Raw genomic sequence first — 24,564 nt, 5'->3', positions numbered from 1 at the left:
TCAAGTAATACAGAAGCCTATGGTAGATATAAGTTAGTCTGTAATCAAGTTGTAAAGGTTAGACAAGTTAAGGCAGATTATGAGAAGTCTCTGACAAAGAATGCGAAGAAAAACACAAAGATTTCTATGCTTATATCAACAGTAGAAGGAAGGGGTTGACTCACATTGGGCCACTTGATGTCTTTGTGTTAACTGTTGATGATCCTGCTCAGGTTGCGGAAAAATTAATTGAATGGGTATTTTGCATCTACATTCGCACATGAGGAATTCTTTAGGGAAGGGGATGCCAGAAGTTTGTGAAACTGTAAAAAGTAAAAGTAAACTGCAGCCATTATCAATCCACTGCAGGATGGAAGCATCCTCAACAATTCATGCTGAGGGAAATGGACCATTATCTGCCACGCTGGTCTAGTGCGGGTTGCCAGATCGACCATATTTAGCAGTCAGGGGCTTGAACCCCGGGCTACTCAAAGAGTGTGTACTACTGCACTCCCGCTCCTGACCACTTGGCTACGGAGGCCTGTAATAAGGGGCTAAATGACTGTGATAACTGAAAGGAAAGGAAAATGGATGAGAAATAGTTGAAGGTGGATATAAAAAAGTCACCTGGGGTGGATGGAATCTATCTGGTTATATTAAGGGAGGCAGCAAAGGAGGTAAGCAAACCTTTAGCCATACTACATGAGCACATCCTTGATTTCAAGGAAGGTCCCTATGGACTGGAGATGTGCAAATGCATCCCCAATTCATAAAGGGGTATCAAAAGGCAACGTGAGTAATTACAGATCTGTTAGATTAACGTCTGTTCCAGGGAAAATAATGGAATCACTGGTTAAAGAAGTAAAACAGGACCATCTGGACAAGCATACAATTATAACCAATAACCAATCTGATAGGTTACTATGATACAGTGACCAAGGAACTGGATGGAAAAAATAATTTTGACATTATATACCTCTGATTTCAGGAAGGTTTTTGATACTGTTGCACATAAAAGACTGCTGTACAAACTGGAGCAGAGTAGCAATAAGGTAAGTTACTGACATGGATAAAGGGATAGTTAAGTGGAAGGATAAGACAACTATATAATGATAACTGCTATTTAATAGTTAGTAAGATTTTACTATAACTTTGTTTCATTTATCAGTTATGTTTGTTTATTCAACCTTTGGTTACATTATAGAAATTAGAATTGGAGGTGGACTGCATGATTGGAAATATATTATGCTTTCTTGCATGATTGTAAGAAAGCAAGCTTATATATATCAGCCAAAAAAATAAAATAAAAAAAAAAAACACTACAAATTTCCCCTATCCATACCCTCCAAGAATATCTCTAGTTTTTCCTTGAATTTATTTAAACCATCTACTTCCACAAAACAATGGATGGCAGCCTGTTCCAACATTCAACCATCCTTCCTCAACTTAAATTTATGCCACCTCCTGTGTGTAGTCTCAGCAAGAAGAGTGCCATTCATATTCAGCTTACTCAACCAATTCAAGGCCTTAAATTCCTCAGATCACCCTGCAGGTGCTTAGTGTTTGTTAGTCTCCAGAAGCTGCAATTTGCAGAACTGAAGCCTTTCTAAGTAAGAGCACCCTTTTGTTCCCTTCACCAGTCTGGTTGCCGTTCTCTGCACCGTTTCCAGCAGATCTACATCATTCATAAAGTGAGCCTTCCAGACCTGTATACAGTACTCAAGATGTAGCCTAACCATGGCCCATCTTAAGTACTATACAAAGGGATAATCACCTCCTTATCCCTGCTAGCAAAGTTTCTGTATATCATTTATAAAACCCTGTGAGCTGTACTGGCAGCACATCTGTACTTCTCACAGAATTTCATATCTGACTACACAATTATCCCTATGTGTTTTTCATTCTTCTCTACCCTGAATGTAGTTCTACACAGTTAATAAGTTACTCTGGGGTTACTGCTACCCATATGTGGTAGCCTGTTCCAACATTCAGGGAAGGGGATGCCTTGCATTTGTCAATGTTAAACTTCAACTGCCAATTCTCAGCCCGTGACCCAATTTTCCTAGATCTCATTGCAGTAGCTCACTCTGATGACTGTCGTTAACCACTCAGGCAACCGTTGTATCAGCTGCAAACAGACATTAAGCCTGATATACCTTCATTAGTATCATTGATAAATATTGAAAACAACAGTATACCCACCACTGAACCCTGGGGAACTCTACTAATAACATTAGTCCAGGAAAAGCAGTGCCCATTGATAACCATTCTGTCATCCACTTAACAATCCCTCTATCCATACATAACTTGCCCTTAATGTCACATTGATCCAGTTTGTACAGTAGTTCTTTATGTGCTACAGTATCAAAAGCCTTCCTGAAATCTAAGTATATGATGTCAAAATATTTTTTCCATGTAGTTCTTTGGTCACTGCATCATAGTATCCCATCAGATTGGTTAGACAAGACAGCCTTTTAATAAATCCATTCTGCAATTGCGGTATAATTGCTTGCTTGTCCAGATGGTCCTGTTTTACTTCTTTAACAGTGATTCCCATTATTTTCAATGCAACAGACATTAAGCTAAGAAGTTTGTAATTACTCATGTTAGCTTTTGATCTCCCTTTATGAAATAGGGATACATTTGCACATCTTGAGTCCATAGTAACCTCCTCTAAATCTAAGAATGCTCTCATAATTATGGCTAAGGGTTTGTGCTTACTTCCTTTGCTGTATCCTTTGATATAATTGGATAGATTTATCTGCCCCAGTTGCGTTTTTTATGTTAAGGTTCAACAATTCCCCTTCAATTTTCACAAAGTCATTTAGCTCTCCATTGGAGTTTGATAAACTTCTGGCATCCCCTCCCATAAAGAATTTCTCTTGTATAAATGTAGATGCCAAATACTTATTCAATTTGTCAGCATCCTGAGTAGGGTCATCAACAGTTAACCCATTGACATCAAGTAGCCCAATGTGATTCATTCACTTCCTTCTACTGGTAGTGTGAGCATAGAAGTCTTTGCTGCTCTTATTTGCATTCTCTGTTGGAGACTTCTCATAACCTGCTTTAGCTTACTTAACTTCTTTTGTGACTTGATTAAAGACTGATTTATATCTACTACAGGCTTCTGCATTGCCTGATAATTTATTATTATTATTAGCTATGTGGTGCAAGGATTTTTTTTTTTTTTTTTGCTGCACAAGCAAAAAAAATCCTGATTTACCCAGAGAGAGAGAAGGGAATCACCAAGAAAGAGAAGAATGATGATATGCAGCTTAGGACCCTGGGTGTGCCACGCCCATACTCACCAGATGTGAGCCCCTGGGGTTCATATGCATCCCATGCACTTTTCTTCTCTGCTACTTGGCTCAACAGTTCATCTCACATCTGTTTAGGTCTAAGCCTTGAACAGTATTTCTTCGTTGGTATGAAAAGCCTTGTAGCTTTTTTGATCACTTCCCTGAATACTTCCTATTTAGAATTTGCTGTTGGTAACATCATTAGTTGATCCCACTGTGTTGAATTTAAAAACTGTCTGAGACCCCTGTATTCATCCATCTGAAAGCAAAAGCCCTTCCCTTTACCCTTGACAGTAGTTGTCTTTAATTAAATTCCACATTTGTACACTGTGATTGCTGCTACCCAGTGGGTCTTTTACCTGCAGATCCTAATTGCTTAAAGAATCACTGCTGATAACTAGATCGAGTATTCCTTCCTCTTGTTGCTTCTCTAACATGTTGCTGTAGGAAATGGTCATCCAAGAAATCAATGAAAGTCTTTCCAGTGTGTGAGTGACCAACCCACAATTCCAGTTAACATCTGGAAAGTTAAAATTTCCAATTATGAGATATTGTGATTATTTGCTGGCTCACTCTAATTTATCTTTATAGCTGTTTGTTATGCTCATCACAGTCGTTAGGCCTATAACACACTCCTATTTTTAATTTTGTTTTCCCAGTGCTTTTATTGCACCAAACTGAATGAACATTGCGTTCGTCACCTGGATGCACTGCCTTAGATTTAATATTTCAAATTTATTTACAATGCTCCTAGCATTATTGTACATGGAAATATACATGCACTTGTTCTTACTCTTAGTTACACTAACAAAGAAAATATTGCAGTGGCAGAAGTTCCATACACCTTGCTTTTCTGGCAGGTGTATGTACCTTTAGTAACAATGTAAGAATCACTTTTGCCTCTGCCTGTGTTTCTTGGTAAATTATTAGTCTATGTATCCCCCCCCCCAAACTAGCAGTTTCTGACCCACCTATCACTGCCTCGATAGCATCAGCAAATATTCTTGCAACTGTTCTATTCAAGTGTATCCCATCCTTTAAAAACAGTCTCTTCTGTTAATTGTGGAACAAATTTTCATCTAGTGTTGTGGAAGTGGTTACTTTGAATAATTGTAAGGAAGAACTACATAAATTCTTAGAGAGGGATGGGCAATTGATGTTGGGAACATTGTTTTGTTTTTTCCAGCTAATGCTGTATAATTTTGCTTCCTTGTATCATTTGTTACTACTAATACTAATTTATTAATAATCTGCATTGAAGTAGTACACCACTTCTGAAGTGTACTATTTCAGTGTATAGTATGTATTTTATTCTTAATTTTTATGCTGCCTGTCATTGCTTTATTTTTCAAAGCTAGATACTAACACAAAGTTGTAAATTTTACTAATAGTTTATAATAGCAATGGTTGGCATAAAACTAAACATAAGTAATATTCACCACTTATCAAACTTTTATTATCTATAAATGATAGTTTGCTATCATAACATTGCAGTAATCTCAGGGTTGGTTTACAGGTAATCAGTCTTATGTTTGAACTTGGTGAAGGAGTGGCAAACACATTAAAACAAATTAAACTTGTAGGATATATATTGTACTTTACAAGGTTCAAGAGAAATTAGACATATCCCTGAGATTTGTTGTGAACATTCTCCCCTGATGATGATAGCTAAGGCTGCCACAATTCTGTGAAAGTTTTAGGTTCCTTGGCTGATAGTTTAGGAGCCTAAAGTGCTATTGGAACTGATATTCATATTCCACATGTGAGTCAGGTGTGATGAATTTTGGAAAATTCCAGTTGTTCTGTAACGTAAGTCCTCTGCATGCATCTTCATGTTGGTAGAACTGTTAGTAACCACAGGTGTTTTTCTCTATATGTTATTGCATAGTATGTCGAAGGTGAACATCTTGATGTTGATCAATGTAAGTTGGAGGTTGAAGTATGCCATCTACAGTAAACAGAAGAATGGCTTGCCCCTTTGATACCATGAAATACTAAATAGAAACCAACTCTCATCATCGTTATCATCATCATTTTATCATCCACTGCAATAAAACCACTTTACATAATTAAAGCTTAAAGTGGCAAAAAACATATTTGGTCTCCAGAGTAGAACTCAGTCTCTGTCCCATGGCCATTCTCATCCTCATTAGACTAGTGCAGAATGGGATGATCTACATCACTGTTTCCCACCCTTCTTTCATATATGGACAACTTTAATATTTCATGCGGAAACTACTTTTATATTTCAGATTAGTATTAGTATTAGTAATGGCCGCATGGTGCAAGAAAGCTTTTGGCTTATGCTGCACCAGCCAAAAAAAAAAAAAAAAAAAAAAAAAAAACATAATTAATAAAAGAAAAGGAAATTAAACCTATCATCCTATGCATTTCCCTCATCTGAAGGTACTATCCAGATAACCTTTGAATTGGTGCCTCCGTAGCCAAGTGAACAGGAGCGGCAGTGCGTAGCACATGCTTCTTGATGAGACCGGAGTTCGAGCCCATGACCACCAACTATGGAGGATGCGGAAAGGTCAGGGAATGACCACTGCATATTCTCGGAGCAATATGGCCTTAGTTGCTAATGCTCCTAAAAACCAAATAACAACAACGACCTTTGAATTTCCCCAAACTGTCAGCCTCTACCACCCACGTAGGCAACTTATTCCAGTAATTTATAACTCGCTGGCTAAAATAAAACTTCCTGCAGTCCAATCTAAACATCTTCCCTTGTAACTTGAATTTATGTCCCCTAGTTCTAGCATAATTTATAATCTTGAAAATTTCGGCCTCATCATTTTACTGATGCCTCTCAGAGCCTTAAACACCTTGATCAAATCTCCTTTAAGGTGTCTAGTTTCCAAACTCTGCAACCCATATATTTGAAGTCTTTCTTCATAAGGACGCCCTTTTGCCGATCTCACCATGCGAGTTACCGGTCTTTGCACACTTTCAAGAAGCTCGATGTCTTTCTTTATGTGCAGTCTCCATACCTGAACACAGTATTCTAAGTGTGGTCTAACAAAAAGCCTTATATAATGGGATTATCACGTCCCTATCTCTACTTGTAAAAGTTCGTTAGATCATCGATAGAATGATCTATCGATGATCCTTCCTTGCAACCTGTTTACAATGTTCAGAGAATTTCATGTCTGACCATATCGTAACACCCAAGTCCCTTTCATCCAGTATTAGGTTTTAGTTGAACTCCACCAAGTGAATAAATTATTTTGGGATTACTGTTTCCCAGGTGTAATACCTTACTCTTTGTTGGATTAAAGCATAGCTGCCATTTTTCTGACCATTCCTGAAGTCTATCTAGGTTTCTCTGAAGCTTGACAGTGATCATTAACTACTCTACTAATTTTAACATCATCTGCAAATTTAGACATCACACCCTCTACCCCTTCATTAATGTCGTTTATGAAAATTAAAAACAACAGTGGTCCTAATACTGATCCTTGGGGAACCCCACTTCTTACATCCCAATCTGAGGAATAGCCATTTATCACAACCCTCTGCCTCCTGCCCTGAAGCCATCCTGATATCCATCTAAGGATTTTCCCAGTGATTCGAACCTGTTCCAGCTTATAAAGCAACCACTTTGTGGGACTAAGTCAAAAGCTTTGCTGAATTCTAAATAAACAATGTCGAAATTATTCCCTAAATCCAGCTCATGAGTGACCCTTTCAAAATAGCGAACCAGATTTGGTAAACATGATTTTCCCATTACAAAACCATTCTGAGTATCCTTGAGAATTTCAATTCTATCCAAATGATCCTAAATTCCACCCTTGACCATTGCCTCCATGATTTTCCTTACCACTGAAGTCAGACTGACAGGTTGATAATTTCCAACTTCACTCTTAGACCCACCCTTATGTATGGGAGATACATTGGCACTTTTCCAATCCAACGGAATCTCCCCAGAGTCTAGTGATGTTTGCATAATTAGCTTCAATGGTTCAATGCACTCACTTGCCACCTCCCTTAAGATTATAGGGTATATTGCATCAACTCCAGGAGCCTTACTAGCCTGTAGGCTCGAAAGTTTTTTCATTAAATAATCTTGCGAAATTTCAATATCATTAATTACATATTTTTCAACTTCGCTCCCACAAATTCCCATTGCCACAAAAGGTTTTTCTTCTGTAAAAATATCGATGCAAAATAACTGTTGAGTTCATCTGCAGCGGCAGCTGGTTTTTTTAATACTATCCTCTTTCCCTTACATAAAAGTCCGATCTGGTTTGTCCTGCTCTTCTTAGCATTTATATATATGAAGAATTCCTTTTCCACCCACTTTGCTCTGTTTGCTAGCGATTTCTCATAAACTGCCTTTGCCTAAAGATAGAGACCATAAAGCACAAAAAAAAGAAAAAATATTAAACTGTACATGCAAATATATTAATAACTATTTTATCTATATCTCCAGTCACTGTTAATGAGATTATTGTCTACCACAAAAGATGCTGATTTATTGTCAAGTCCCACAGACCACTTTTATAAGTTATGTGCACCACAGGTTATGAAACACTGATCTGTGTGGTTTCAATTCATATTTATCCATTGGTTTGATATTTTTTTATCTTCTGATCCTAGTATTTTTTTCAAATTGCATCAGGAAATTTTTTATTCCTTGTTACATCATAAACTTTCATCCATCATCTAAACCCTGATTTTCCAAATTAATATGCTCAGGCTATTCATGTAAGAATATTGCATATCAGAATTGACTTGTTTCCAAATCTCCATTTGCATTTTTTGCTTCCAATAAAGTTTGCAACAACCGCAAATAAGTGATTAATAAATCCACACTTTGCCTTTTCAAAATCACTTGGATTTTGAAAAGGCAAACAGTAGGAGACTTTTTTTTTTTTATTTGGTGGTTGAGCCTTTTGGCTTCTTGCCTAAGCTGTTTGCCAAACCTTCTGTCCTTCTATACTTCCACTTTTGTTACCTCTTGATGATTCTATTGCATCCTTAGCTAAAGATAAAGCTGACTTACTGGTATATTTCTTTCCTTCTAAGTCTTGTATCGGTGAATCTCCTCCTACCATACCAAACACCTTCTGTTCAATCCCTCCCATGGTCGCAGTTGCGACACAAGGACATTACAAGAAGAATTCTGTTTTGTTTTTTTTTAAACAGCCGAGGACTTAGTAATCACCTTGTATTTTAAGGTTAGTACCTATGTTTTATTGTGACATTTGAAGTTTAGTTTTCTTTTCACTTTATTAAATAAGAGACTACTTCAGTAAGTTTGTATCACATCACCCAGAATTTAGATTTATATATGTTATCATTAATTCATTTTATAATTTTGAAGTAATTATAACTTTGAATTTTTTGCATGTTTTTATATGAAATAGCAAGGTGCACAGATGAAAATAAAGACATTCTGTTAGTGAAATTTGACATTGCCAACTTTCAAGTTCATGATGATTGTGTAAATAAAGTTCTGGAACATTTTGGCCAGGTAAGAGCAACTTATCGTGCTTTCCAAGGCACATCATTTCCCTATTAAAAATTGAGAAATCTTGATTACAGTGGTTTCCTAACTGGTGTCCATTGGGGACCCTGATGCCTGTCAGTGTATTTCAGGGTGCCATTCATTCATTCATGCCATTCATGCACAGGCAATTTATATTTATATTTTCATATTTAGTATAATTTTTACTATTAACTAATTACTATAAAATTAATATATAAAAATATTCATTTTCTTGTGTTTTAATGATTGTGCCTACCTCTGATTCTGGCACATCTTGTGTGCTCAGCAGAGATGAAAGTTTGTGAACCACTGCTCAATTAAATAGGATCAGAATTACACTAATGGTGCATTTTTTTTTTTTTTTTTTTTCATTTTGCAATTGCTAGCAGATTATTGAGCTGTTTCTGAAATAGTAGCAATATGAATATACCTTATTTATCCTTTATTTATTTGTTGTTACAAATTATAGCATGACAGTGAAATCTTGATTACAGTGAATTTTACAGAAATTATAGGAAGAGAGCCAATTAACAAACCATTTTATTTATAGTAATACCTTATTTAAAAAGAGACACTTTGATTGATACAAGTTAATGACAAATACAGAATAAATAAATGAACAACACTTTGCAATGCCATTTAGTTGTATTTTTTACATTTACCTAACATTTACTTGTTTACATTTAGGTTAACAAAGTAGGAAATTTATTTTAAAAATTTTTAGTAATGTAAATAAAAAAAATTAAATTAAAATTTAGTAATTAAAGTCACAGTAATTAAAAATTCAATTAGAAATTAATATTAGATAAAAAAGAAATTTAAGGAATACAATTTATTGAGGCCAGTGTTTGACATTTTTAAGTTTTGTAATATTCTGTTTTAACTTTTGAAAACAAAATGAATTCATTTGAATGAAATGAGTAAAACGAATTCGTTTGAATGAAATAAACAAAATGAATTCGTTTTCATTTTAACATTGCTACTCTCTTAGATTTTATGGATTTTCTTCGAAGAGTTCTAGAAAACATGTCTTTTTGTGTAAAGTTTAACTTTTGTAAAATCTTTTCTTCTGTGATTCAATTGTTTGTATTATTTTTTCCAAATATAGCCCTACCAAATTTATTGACACAACTTTAGAGCTGCTATTAGGTGAAACTGGCTCATATTATTAAGAGTCAGTTTCACCTAATAGCAACTCTATTAGGTGTCAATATTGTGTGTGTGTGTGTGTGTGTGTGTGTGTGTGTGTGTGTGTGTGTGTGTGTGTGTGTGTGTGTGTGTGTGTGTGTGTGTGTGGCATAAGATATACACTGTTGTTTTGTTTTAGTCTGTTGGACAATAGCAGTGTCTCCATTTCTCATTAAATTAATAATTCACCAATGCTTATTGGTTCAGAGGCAGACAAAACATACATCTCAATTTAACCAATGTTTCATTGGTTTGTGTGTTAATGATTTTCTAACTAGTTTTTACCTAGTTAATTATTTTTTGTTAGAATCCTTCATTCTGTTCCATTTTTGAAAATAATATACTTTTTGATTTTACCACCTGGAATTTTTGTTTATGTTTGAAGTAACTTAACTACAGCTATAAACTGAATTTTTAAAAACCACAAAAACAAATTATTAATAATAGACAATTTAATGAACATTTTAGTATTAGTATTAATAGTGGCAAATGATGTAAGAAAGAAAGAAAGATTATACAGCATCAACAAAACAAAAAAAAAAAAATCACAATACTTCCCACGTTACCTATCCAATGCCTCTAATAATTTCTGGTTCCTCCTTAACTTTACTCCTCTAGTATCTAGTTTCCAGACATTGCAATTTGCAGGACTAAAGCCTTTCTTGGAAAGAGTATCCTTTTGTTCCCCTCACTATACTCATTGCCCTTTTCTTCACCCATTCCAACAGATCAACATCTTTCCTAAAATAAGAATTCTAGACCTGTATGCAGTACTCAAAATGGGGCCTAGCCTCTTGCTTTATACAATGGGATAAATGCCTCCTTATCCCTGCTGGCAGAATTCTTGTATAACATTGACAAAATACCATGAGTTCTCCAGGCAGTCTGTCTGCACTTCAGAAAATGTCATGTCTGACTGCACAGTTTCCCCCCCAAGTCTTTTTCATTCTCTACTACAAAGTGTTCTACATCATTGGTATGTTATTCATAAATACAGTATTTGTCTTATTAATTTCTTTACATGGTTAGTGACAGCTAAGTTTTCTAATGTGGAGGAATAGCTGTTTCAAATACAAAGAAGATCAGATCATGATATGACGAAAGAATAATTTAAATTTGATTGTAAGGAATTGTGGTGACCAATTTTAGATAGAGAGTTAAAAGATAAATATAAAGATTTATGAATAATTATGGATATAATTATTCATAAATATAAAAATGAAACTTTAACTTCTTATAAACTTATTCTTTTATAAAGCACATTAATTTTCAGTACAGTAAAACTTCTGCTCTCAACAGATTGATATCCTTGTAAATAATGCTGGACGTTCTCAACGAGCAGTGTTTAAGGATATAGAAACAGATGTGGACCAAGCTCTGTTCAACATCAATGTGTTTGGACCACTTCATCTAACTCGAAAAGTGTTAAAGCATTTTATCAACAGAGGATCTGGTCACGTTGTTGTTACTAGCAGTGTTGCTGGTAAAATGGGTAAGTTATTTATTTTGATATCATTGTAAAAAAACAAGTGCTGCACAAATTATAATTATTATTGTGACATTGCTTCTATTCATAGCACATAGAACAAAAGGGGTTTCCTTTTAAATAATTAATAATTTACTCAAGCCACATACAATCTTTTATTTGGTCTCCTATTTTTGCATTGTATGCATAATTTGGGTATAGGCAAGTATCATTGATGATGGATGAAGCAATAGCAGAACAAGTTCTAAGTGATCAGGGAGTCTTAAAAATGAAGAAACCAACCATGAACAGTGTTGAAAAGAAAAAAAAAAAAAAAATTTTTTTTTTTTTTTGTTTTTGAAATAGATACTAGGTAGGAAATTAACAGTTTACAGTAAAACACTTTTCTGATAACTAAATGTTTTTCATTGCAAAAGATTATCAAATTAGGTTGTCATCTTAATACCATTTTAAAACTTCTCTGAAGTTTTAAATCTGTGAACTCTCTTTTGTTACAGATTAGTTATGATTAGAACATTTTATTCACCTGTTTATTTTATTTTTTTTCAAAGCTATCAACATTATAGAATAGCAAAAAAAAATGAAAACGGTGACCTGACTGTAATTCAAGTCCAATTTATGCAATTTATTTTGTTTCTAAGAAATCTTGAGTAAGTTGACAAAATCATTTTGTTGCAGCGTACTTGAGTGGTTTGCACAGGAGTGTAGTAACGTAACATATGCATTTGAGTTGACCATCATAAAGTCTGTGTTCTTGTCAAAATGATTAGTTGTGAACTCCTCTGACTTTCCATAGTATAAACAGATTTTATACCTATATAAATTACAGCCATCCCTCACTTTGCTAGGTTTCTTATGGCATGGTTTTGCTGTTGCATGGTCGGGTGTTTTCTATTAAAATTTTGGAATTTGCAGTAAGAGTTTTGCTGCCGCTCGATTTTTCAATTATCAAAAAAAGTTTTGTTTTCAAATACTGTAACATAAAATTTTATGTTATAGTATTTGACAACCCATTCATTATGAAAATGATAGTTCTCTGCTTTCTTCACTATTTCTTATATACATAAGGGGTGTTTTTAACTATATGTGCGTATTTTACAGGACCTATAATGAAGAAAGCTATAGTGAAATAAAATTTTAAATTTAGAGGAAAAATTAAAAATCACTAAGGAGTTAGAAAATGGTGCAAATATTGTGGCTTTAGCCAAGAAATACAGTGTAAATGAGTCTAGCATATGATGAATTAGACAAAATTCTGAGAAAATTAAAAGTTCAGTTCCATTCTCCACATCGACTGCTAAAAGCACTACAAAAGTGAGAAATCATATAATAAAGAAAACTGAAAAATTACCGCATTTGTCGGCTTATATGATGCTGCGGCATGGAAGATGCACCCTAATTTTGGAACAGGAAATTTAAAAAAAAGAACTTTTGAAAAAAATTTATTGTTAATACAATGGAAATTTAAAATTCAATAAAAATAAAACCCAAAAGCCAATAAAGGTATAGGATTATTACTCTTATTATTTTAATATTATTCAACTTCAGATTCATTACTGACTTGATCATCGTTATCCTCAACATCATCATAATCATCATTATCATCATCATCCTCTTCACTAGTAACACTCACTCTTATACATTCCATTGCTCCTGCATGTTATCCTTGATAGTCAATGGGGAAAAAAAAGGAAAATACTGACTCCAGTAAATAATACAAAGGTCTTGGAGATAACAGAAGAGGAGAAAAAGCAGTGTGTACTTGAACTTAAGAACAAGTTTGAGCTTCTGCAGACTGCTCTGGACCAATATATTTACGAGGAATATTACAACTTTCTGAAAGTGATAAAGCCCAAGAAACGTATAGGTAAAAATAAATCCAAAGAAGAAAAAATTAGTCAAGAAACACTTGTCATGATGAACCGAAGGTGACAAATGAAGAGTAAGATAAACACTGACAAGGAGAAAATTTAGTATACTGAGTTATGCAAAGCCATTAGAAAGAGACTCAGAGAGGACATAAGAAGATTTAACACAAGAAAAGTAGAACAAGCATTAAGGGAAAACAAAGGATTTAAATCAGTAGCCATGAGCAGCAATACAGAAAGACAAATGATACTGAAACTGAAGAATAGCGATGGTGTACTTATAAATATCAAAGAAGGCATAATTCAAATAGCAGAACGCTACTATAGAGAATTATACAAGGAGTGAAGGAATGATGCCAGCTGTGGGGAAGATGGATTGCAAATTAGTAACACATACGACATACCCAATATTCTTCCTGATGAAGTAGAAAATGCATTGAAGAAAATGAAGAATCAGAAAGTCCCCAGGGAAGATGAAGTTACTGTACCGTTGTTAAAATTGAGAGGAAGAGACATGACACAAAAACTGGCAAGACTCGTTAAAAATGCATTAGAAAAGGTGTGATGCCTAAGGAGTGCAATAATGCAATCATAGTTTTGATGCATAAGAAAGGAGATAAAGCAGAAATTGGAAATTATAGACCAATTAGCTTGTTATCCCACATCTACAAGTTTTTCACAAGGGTCATTACTAACAGATTAGAAAGAATACTTGATGAGAATCAACCGAAAGAGCAAGCTGGCTTCAGGACAGGATTCTCAACTATCGATCAGCTTCACGTAATATCACAGCTAATGGAGCAAGCAAATGAATATAAAACACCATTATGCCTGGCATTTGTGGATTATGAAAAGGCATTTGACTCCATACAACATAAGGCAATGTTTCTGGCACCGGAAAGACAAGGCATGGATACCCCATATATTATGATTTTGAAGAAAATATATGAGAACGCTACCTCCTTTATTAGACTAGGCAAAGACAGTAGCAAATTTAAAATTGAGAAAGGAGTTTGACAAGGAGACACAATATCTCCGAAGTTGTTTACTGCTGCCCTTGAGGAAGCTTTCAGAAGATTAGAATGGTTGTAGAAAGGAGTCAATGTGAATGGAGAGTACCTAAACCATTTACGATTTGCAGATGAAATTGTGGTCATAAGCCACGATCCCAAATAATTAGAGGAAAATCTTAATCAGTTATGCACAGTTAGTAAGGATTTTGGACTAAAGATGAATATGGCTAAAACAAAAGTAATGATGAACAAGTATGCCACAGAAGGAGACATAATGATTGATTGAACAGTAATTGGAAAGTTGGAGTCATATACTTATCTGGGACAAGTTATTAGCTGTAATAATTATAAATGGCTGAAAGTCAAGAGAAGAATAAATTTTGGATGGATAGCATTCAGGAAATATAGTCACATACTGAAGAGCAATATCCCAGTTTGTCTGAAACGTAAAATAATGAACCAATGTATACTCTCCACCATGACTTATGGAAGTGAAACTTGGGCACTCACCAAAAGAATGGAAGAGAAGCTGAGAACTATGCATTGAAGAATGGAACGAATTATATTGGGAATCAGTTAGATAAGAAGAGAAACACATGGAGTAGGCAGAAACCTCAAGTAAAGGACATTCTTATCAAAACTAAAGAACTAAAATGGTCTTGGGCAGGACACATAGCTCAAAGACATGATGATAGATGGACTAAGAAAATAACGGAATGGTACCCAAGAGGAGCTAGAAGAAAACCTGGAAGACAATGGCGGAGATGGATAGATGAAATTCATGAGTTTGTGGGTAGTAAATGGATGGCCATTGCACAAAACAGAAGGAACTGCAAAGTTGCTGGAGAGGCCTTCATCCTGCATTAGATTGAAAATGGCTGATGATGATATACTACTAAGTCTCATAAAGTAATGTATATTTGTTTGTTTTTCTAGATCTATTGATTTCTGAACTAGAGCCACGAATACAGTGAGAGGTGGTATGCTAGAGATGTTTTTGGTCTAATCCATTATAAAATTTCTTCACAAGGTAACAAAAGAAATTCACAAGGAGATAAAAGTTGTATATTGGGAAGATTGCTCATCATATGAGACTATGAAAAATTAGAAAAGATCATTCAGGTGTAGGTAAAGCAGTGTGCATGATAACCCAAGAGAAGGAAGACCCATCTCAGTCGATGCACCTAACCCTGCAGTTGTGAATAAGGTGGAACAGCTAGTCCATGAAGACAGACGTGTGACTATAAATTTTATAGGAATAAATTCTTATAGTGCAAAGAGACCACTGGTCAATGTTCATTTCATTAGTGAATATTGGCCATTGGTCGGTTTGCACCATAATGCACAAGTTCCTTCACACATATTGTTAACACCTCCTCAAAAGCTCTACAGAAATGAGTGTTCCACACAATTGTTGGAGCTTTACAGAAGCAATGTTGATTTTTTTTTTTTTTGATCAAATTGTGATGATTGATGAATGCTGGGCATATTAATATGACACAGAAACAAAACAGATGAGCAAACAATGGAAACATTCATCTTCACCAACACCCAAAAAAACCAAGGTTCAGTTACCTTCTACCAAGGTCATGTTTTTAATCTTCTGGGACTCAAAATATCATCATTACCGGTTACCTTTCAAAAGGCAACAGCATCACTGTGGAGTACAACAGAAACCTCCCCAGGAAAGTATGACAGGCTATCAGGTTGAAGAGATGCAGGAAGCTATCCAAAGATATCTGTCTTCTAGCCAACAATACTCCTGCTCACAAGGCTGTTTGCACAGTGGACTTTGCAACCAAGTGTGGTTTTGAAAATCTGCAATACCCACCTTATTCAACCAACCTCTTATCTTCAGACTTCTTCCTCTTCTCTAAAATGGAGAAACTATCATGAGGCTGCAGGTTTCACATGATAAAGAGGTAATTGATGAAGTGGAAACCTGGTTTCCTGCTCAAGTGAGTTCTGTTCGTGAGGCCTGAAATCTTAACCACAAATTGGGAAAATGTGTAGATCTAGAGGTGGCTAGATAGAGAAGGATGAAATTTCCAATTAAGTTTCAAATCCCTAACTCAAATACTTCTAGGTGAGGGTAAATACTTATTGACCACCCATCATATGTAGTATTCAGATAGTTAATTAGCATGCACACGCCACTGTATATGGTAACATTACTTTTTATTAGAATTTTTTGTGCAGGCAGTAGGTTTTTAAAAGTATTTTGCCTTTTGCTTCTGGGCTAAATTATAAAAGAAAGAAAGGGAGAAAAATTATATGCATCTAGAAATATAGGGTATAATTTACAAACTTAGAGCTGTAAGGAAAAGCCAAGTAATGAGCTCTGTTCTTATGTACAATATACAAAAGCTTACCTGGGTTGCCTTATAACAGGCTTACAAAGCACTATACAATTGACCTAGTGGAGATGTACAGCCAAAATGATCTCTGCAGTCCTCAGAACAAAGACTGTAGTAAAATTACTTTAGTTAAATTAATTTAATTCCCATTAATGACATTAATTTGTGACTTTAGATTTAACATTGTTACAGGAAAGACTTCTGGTGCATATTGTTGAAGCCAAAATTTGACAGATGAAAATATTTACTTGTAATAAGGCTTTAATTTTCTTTCTTTGTGAAGTTAACTTTGTTTTAAATGAAGCATGGGTATTATATTAACATTTCTCACTGAACGAGAAGGCATGACTTGCCACTCATTCTCGATGTATGGTATTGTGCAATGTTGCGTGTCACAGCACTCACTGTAATTATAAACAACCGAGAACAATAAAAAGGTTTTTAAGAGAGAAGCTATAACAGCTGGATATACCGTCGCTATACCACAGTACACTTCAATGATGTGACTGTTGCTACTTAGGTTTTTATAAATGTTAATAGTGTAGTGTCTGGAGGAATCCATGGATTAATTGCTTTTTATATGAGAGTAAAAGAAATAAAGGTTCATAGCAAGACACACATGCAAAATGTTGAAGTATATATTCCAGTTTTGTCTGTTGATATTCAACAGGTATGCAGGTTAACTAGAATTTGAGTGCTAATGGTTAAAAGGATAAAATTGCAAGGGAAATAGGAAGTAGCCGTATTCTTTATATAAACTAGCAGTACCAAAAATACCATCAATTGCCCTCAGCACAGGTTTTTAGCATTAACATTAGTAAAGGCATATGCTACAAGAAAGCAAGCCTATACAGCATCAGCCAAAAAAAAAAAAGAAAAAAAAAAGTAGTCTCATTTCACACATTCATTTGCTCTAAACGTTTGTCCAGTTCTTCCTTGAATTTATTTAAGCTATCAACTTCCACAACAACAGATGGAAGTTTGTTCCGGCAATCAACTACCCGCTGGCTAAAGGCAAATTTTCTACAACTGTCTTTCCTCAATTTGAATTTATGTCCCCCGTTAAGTTCATAATCTGAGCAGGAGGAAGAATCCCATCAGCTTGAGCCTGCTCAACCCATTCAAGGCCTTATACACCTCAACCAGATCACCTCGCAGGTGCCTAGTCTCCAGATGCTGCAATTTTCAGAACTTAAGCATTTTTTGGTAAAAGGGTCCTCCTTGTTCCCCTCACCAATTTTGTTGCCACTCTCTGTACTTGTTCTACCAACTCTACATCCTTCCTAAAATGAGGCCTCCAGAGCTGTACACAGTACTCAAGGTGTGGCCTGACCATTGCTTTATACAAAGGGATAATCACCTCCTTATCCCTACTAGCAAAATTCCTGTTTATCATTGACAAGACCCTGTGACCTTCTCTGGCAGCCTGCCTGCCTGCACTGCTCAGAAAACTTCATATCTGACTGGACAATTATTCCCAGGTCATTTTAATTCTCTGCCACCCTATGTGTAGTACCACACATTGGTACGTTTCTCTAGGGTTACTTCTGCCCATATGCAGTACTTTGCATTTGTCAATGTTAAACTTCGGTTGCCACTTTTCAGCCCATATTCCCAACTTTTCTAGATCCTGTTGCAGTAGCATACTGTCATTGCTGTCATTAACAACCTTGCCAACCTTTGTATCTTCTGCAAACTTGGACATTAGACCTGATATACAATACAACAATGGGTCCAACACCGAACCTTGGGGAAGTCCACTGATAACATTAGTCCATGAAGAACAGTGTCCACTGATTACCACTCTCTGTCTTCTCCCACTCAACCACCCTTTTATACATTGTAGCAACTTGCCCTTAATGCCACGCTGCCCCATTTTGTATAGTAGTCTTCCATGTGCAACGGTATCAAAAGCTTTCCTGAAATCCCAGTACAGCAAGCCCCCCCCCCCCCCGTTATAACGCAGTTCGCTTTACGCTGATTCACTATAATGCTGTTCTTATATTATAACCCGTATCAGGCTATAACGCTGTCGCAGATCACTATAACGTTCTTTTACAGATTGTATCTTTGGCATATTTAACGAAATCGTTTCATTTGATGGAGTCGATAGCTTGAAAATGAATACCAAAACAGCATTAAAACGTTTCCCAGGCTCAGTGAAATTTTCTCGCACGCTAAATTAATTGCAGTACAGTGACTTGTTACGTAGTTCCGAGATCAACATTTTAAAAAACGATCAAGTGTATTGCTTGTAATATTTGCGTTATATGCATTTATCCGAAGTCTAGTCATCACTCAGTACAGTATTAGACATCGTGCGTAACATACTTAAACATTGTATGATAATTAATGCAACCAACGCAGTTACTTTTTTGAAGAGTTAATAATGGCCGATAAGAATGAAAAAGCAACAATGTCTGAGCGCAGTACGAAGACTATAAATGTAAGAAAAAGACTGAATTTGAAAATTAAATTAGACGTTTTGAAGCGAATCGATTCTGGTCAACGACAAGCGGATGTGTGCCATAATTTAGGACTTGCAAGTTTAACTGTAAGAACAATTATAAAAAAATAAAGAATTAATTTTAGCAGCGGGAAAGATAGCTGTTCCACTGCAAGCAACTAGGGCTAGGCGGCCTATTAGGATTGAAACGGAAAAACTAATTTTATTGAAGATAATATCCAATGCAGAATTCAGTTAAGTTAAATATTATAAAAGAGAGAGAGAGAGAGAGAGAGATTAGCCAATATGATGATCTGAAAAAAACTCACCTAAAAAAAAAAAAAAAAAAAATGTGGAACTATTTAAAACTGGTAAGGGCTGGTTGAATAGATTTAAAATCCAGGGAGAAGCTGCAAGTGCAGATGAAGGAGCCGAAACTTTCAAAAAAGAACTTGTTAAAATTATTGAATTTTATTAAAATTAAAATTAAACTTGTTAAAATTATAAAATTATTGAATATTATGTGTTATACTTCTTAACAAGTTTTTAACATAGGTGAAGCAGGACTTTTGTGGAGACGAATGCCTAAAAGAAGTTTCATATTGAAAGAAAAAAAAAAACATGCCAGGTTTCAAAGCGGCGAAGGATCGGTTGACTTTATTGTTGGGTGGTAAAGCTGCGGGGAATTAATACCCATTTTAGTTTATTTGGAAGAGGGCCAAAGTGCAACCCAAAATCGATCGACACATTTCTCATGATTAAATTCATCAGTTAAATTAAATCAATTTAGATCAATTAAATTCATGATTTTAATTGGAATTTTAAGTTTAATTTTGATACGTAAGTAGTTACCACATAATTATATATGTATGTAATGCAGAATATTTTATATGTACAAATATTTGAATATTAAATATTTTGACCGACATTTTTGCATCTTTTCACTACCATTTATTATTCATTAGGAAATATCCTATGGCACCGACTGCAACTTACAAATACATATGTTACCTTATGGGAATGCGGCTCTTGCTTAGCGCGGATTCACTTAGCGCTCTGTTTTTCAGGAACGAATTATCACCGTTAAGCGGGGGTTACTTGTATATGATATCGTAATTATTGTTTGCATCCAATTCCTTTGTGTCCACATCACAGTATCCAATCAGATTGGTCAGATAAGACTTCCCCTTAACAATCCCATGCTATGTCTGAATTATTACTGCAGGCTCTGAATTATAATCCTGCAATGCTTCTTTAACCAGTGACTCCATTATTTTCCCTGGAACAGAAGTTACAGAACTAACAGATCTGTAATTACTTGTCACCCTTTAATCCCAGTTTGTGAACTGGGAATACATTTGCACATCTCCAGTCTGTAGGGACCTCCCCTGAATCCAAGGATACTCTCATAATTATGACTAAAGATTTGCTTGTTTCCTTTGCCACCTTTAATATAACTTTCTTATGTTTAACTTCAACAATTTCTCCTCCACTTTGCTCTCCGTTATTACAAAATCATTTAGCTCCCTGTTAGAGTTTAATAAGTTTCTGTCCTCCACTTCCCCCAATAGAATTTTTCATGTGTGAATGTAGATGCAAAATACTCATTCAGTTTGTCAGGTATCTGAGCAGGATCATCAACAGTTGAACCTTCGATGTCAAGTGGACCAACCTGATTTATCCCCTTCCTTCTAGAATTTATATAAGTAAAGAAGTCTTTGTTGTTTTTCTTTGCATCCTTTGCCAAAGATTTCTCATAATCTACCTTTGCTTGCCTACCTCCCTTGTGACTTGATTACAGGCTAGCTTATATCTGCTATATGCTTCTGTGTTGCCTGATAACTTATATGCATTCCATGCATTTTTCTTCAATACCATGAGTCTCATTAATTCATCTGACATCGATCTGATATCCATTTAGGCCTAAACATTGAACAGTATTTCTTATTTGGTATGAAAAGCCTAGTAGCTTCCATGATTCATTTCTTTAATGCTTTCCGTTTAGAATTTGCTGTTGGTAACATTATCAGTTGATCCCACTGTATAGAATTTGAAAACTGCCTGAGACCACTGTAGTAACCTTTACAAAAACCCTTCTCATTACCCCTGATGGTAGTTATGTATTTAAGTAAACCCCACATCAATACGCTGTGATCACTGCCACCTAGTGGTTCCTTTATCTGCAAATTCTTAATTTAATTAATAGATAACAGAGCACAAAGGCTCAATATGTTCTACATTATATATTAATTAGTTAAGAAAAGGAGGAATTACCTTTATTATGTCTTGCAGGACACTTCAGTGCTGATACTTTCCATTGTTGAATCAACTATATAAATAGTTTACATGTATTCCACACCCTTGTTGACAAAATCAATGATCATCACAGAATATGAGGCCTGCAGACCCCAAGCACGACCCCAAAATACATCGAATCACTATCCCTAATCTTTGAGTGAAAGAATACAATATGTCCATATTTTAAAAACAATTTAAATGCTTTGAAAGCAAATAAATAATGAATCCATACTTTTAACACTTTAAAAACAAATATTAAAACATGAAAGTACATTAAGAATCCTCTAAAATATTAAGAAACTAAAGAATTTTGTTAGTTTCTTAATATTTCAGAGGATTCTTAATGTGTTTTATGTTTTACTATTTCTTTTCAAAGTAGTAAAAGTATGGATTCATTATTTATTTGGTTTCAAAGCATTTAAATTGTTTTTAAAATACGGATGTATTGTATTCTCTCACTCAAAGATAGGCATCTCCATAGCCAGGTGGGTAGGAGCATCAGTGCGTAGCACACGCTTCTTGATTAGACCGGGGTTCGAGTCTGTGACCACCAAATACGGAGGATGTGGAAAGGTCAGGGAATGGCCACCGCATATCCCCAGAGCAATATGGCCTTAGTTGCTAATGCTCCTAAAAACCAAATAACAATAACACTCAAAGATTAGGGTTGGTGATTGGATGTATTTTGGGGTCCACAGGCCTCCAATTCTGTGATGCATTGAATCATTGACTGTCTACAAGGGTGTGTGGAATACATGTAAACTATCTGTATAATTGATTCAATAACAGAGAATATCAGCACTGAAGTGTCCTACAAGACATCATAGAGGTAATTCCTCCTTTTCTTAACTAAGAAATTCTTAATGCACGAATAATCACTGCTAATAATCAGATCAAGAGTATTACTCCCTCTGATTGCCTCTTGAACATGTTGCTGTAGTAAAGAATCATCCAATAAATCCACAAAAATCTTGCTAGTACACAAGTGACCAATCCACAAGTTCCAGTGGTTAATGTCCCACATTATAAGATGTTCCACAAGTTAATATCCCCCATTATAAGACGTTCTCGTTCTGATTCACTGGCCCACTCTATTTCTCTGTACAATTGTTCATTGTACTCATCAGAGTCATTAGGCCTATAACCACTCCTACTCTCATTTTTGCTTTCCCAGTGATTATGTCACACCAACGTGACTCAACATTGCACTATCCATCTATGTCAACTGGAGGCACTTCCTTTAATTTTTATGTGCTTCTTGACTAACAGCATAACCCTCTCCTCCTTTCCTATCCTGTCTATCCTTTCTGTACACATTGTAGTCCCCCATATTCCAATGTTGCACTGCTTATATCTGTGTGACACCATGTCTCTGATATCCCAACAATATCTGCCTTTGATATCTTCACCAGCACTTCAAATTCATCAAATTTCTTTAATATAATCCTAGTATATTAAATAAATTTGATGAATTAATTGAGACAGTCTACAAGAGTATGGCCTGTTTTATAGGAGGATAATTCTTGAACTGAGAACTGTGGTGGCATCGAGTGGGAGGGAAAGAGAGAAGTCCATTGGTAGTGGCTATGGATGATCTTGGTTATATGGGCTGATATTCTGGCAGATCTGTCAGATTGGCTGGGAGAGCCTTGTTGAAATTATTGATGTTATGCAGTCAATGACTATAACTGCAGTATTTTAGCAGTTGTCCACAGCAAAAAATGTAGCGAGTTTGTTGAGACCTGGCAGATACAAGTCAGACCTTTTCAAACTTCAACAGGAATAAAGGCAAATACTCTATCCCCCAAACTGGCCAAGTGTCTTCAAGAACCACTATCTTTTCCCAACTGCTGCAGGAGGAGAAGATAGACTTTCACAAACAGAAATGCTGCCTCTGAAGGTCCAGGTCTGCAGACTCTCTCCTCTGAAGTACTGCCAGAATATCAGCCGAAATGACCACCACTGGCCAGACTTGGCATCACGACAGATCCAACTCTGGAAATCATCTCCTATTGCCACATGCTACAGTTTTCCATGAGAGTATAGTGGTTTCACAACTTGTCACTTGTTCGGAGAGGTTTGAGTTCAGTCACCAACTGAGGAAAATTTCAAAAGTTCTCTTTGGTCTTTTAGTTAGCCAATTTCAAACAGAGGGAGGAATAGCATTTACCCTATGAGTTGGTCTGGGTTTTTCACCACCACACAACATGCAAATCAACATGTGTATGCATACCTTAATTTCTTTAACAACAAATTAAACAGCAGCGACTCAATACTCCACCCAATAGGGTATAGATTCTGGGTATCAAGTCACCCTGGCTTGTTTTCATATCGCATGATAGATTAGCATTAGCAGAGGCACATTATGCAAGAAAGTAAGCTTATACAGCATCAGCCAAAAAAAAAAAAAAAACCTTCCCAATTCACTAATTCATTAATTCCAGATGTTTGTCTAGTTCTGCCTTGAATTTATTTAAACTATCAACTTCCACAACAACAGTTGGAAGTTTGTTCCAGCAATCAACTGCCCGCTGGCTAAAGGCAAACTTCCACACATCTATTCTACAACTGTCTTTCCTCAGTTTGAATCTATGCTCCCTCAGGTTTGTAATCTGAGCAAGAGGAAGAATCCCATCAGCATTAAGCCTGCTCAATCCATTCAAGGCCTTATACACCTCAGTCAGATCGCTTCGCAGGTGCTTAGTCTCCAGAAGCTACAATTTGCGGAACTTAAGCCTTTCTTCATAAGAGCATCTCTTGGTTCCCTTCATTAGTCTTGTTGCCCTTCTCTGTACTCATTCTAGCAACTCTAGATCCTTCCTAAAATGAGGCTTTCAGACCTGTATGCAGTGCTCGACGTGTGGCCTGACCATTGCCTTATACAAGGGGATAATCACCTCCTTATCCCTGCTTGCAAAATTCATGTATATCATTGACAAGACTCCTACTCTGGCAGCCTGTCTGCACTGATCAGAAAACTTCATATATGACTGCACAATTACTCCAAGGTCTCTTTCATTCTCCACTACCCTGATTGTAACACCACATAGTTGATACATTTCTCTGGGTTTGCTGCTACCCATATGCAGTACTTTTTGTCAGTGTTAAACTTCAGATGCTACTTAACCAA

At 35.7% G+C, this 24,564-nt stretch overlaps 2 protein-coding genes across 3 annotated transcripts in view; one reads left to right on the top strand and one right to left on the bottom strand.

Annotated features, from left to right (window-relative positions):
• Arv1 (ACAT-related protein required for viability 1) overlaps window positions 1-24,564 on the bottom strand; it is a 494,559-nt gene that overhangs the window by 347,440 nt on the left and 122,555 nt on the right. The gene's annotated exons all lie outside the window — the stretch shown is intronic.
• Window positions 1-24,564, top strand: part of LOC150084826 (dehydrogenase/reductase SDR family member 7-like) — a 154,085-nt gene that overhangs the window by 35,891 nt on the left and 93,630 nt on the right. For both annotated transcript variants that reach the window (XM_090375571.1, XM_090375570.1), the window contains exons 3-4: window positions 8,657-8,763; window positions 11,266-11,458. In XM_090375571.1, the coding sequence (XP_090231697.1) occupies window positions 8,657-8,763; window positions 11,266-11,458 (300 nt within the window). The remainder of the gene's footprint in view (window positions 1-8,656; window positions 8,764-11,265; window positions 11,459-24,564) is intronic.

Source organism: Mastigoproctus giganteus, chromosome 6, assembly GCF_048544385.1.
Source record: "Mastigoproctus giganteus isolate SK-2022 chromosome 6, ASM4854438v1, whole genome shotgun sequence".
NCBI lineage: Eukaryota > Metazoa > Arthropoda > Arachnida > Uropygi > Thelyphonidae > Mastigoproctus > Mastigoproctus giganteus.
Note: the sequence above shows the minus strand (reverse complement) of the source record. Positions and strands in the feature narration are given on the sequence as shown.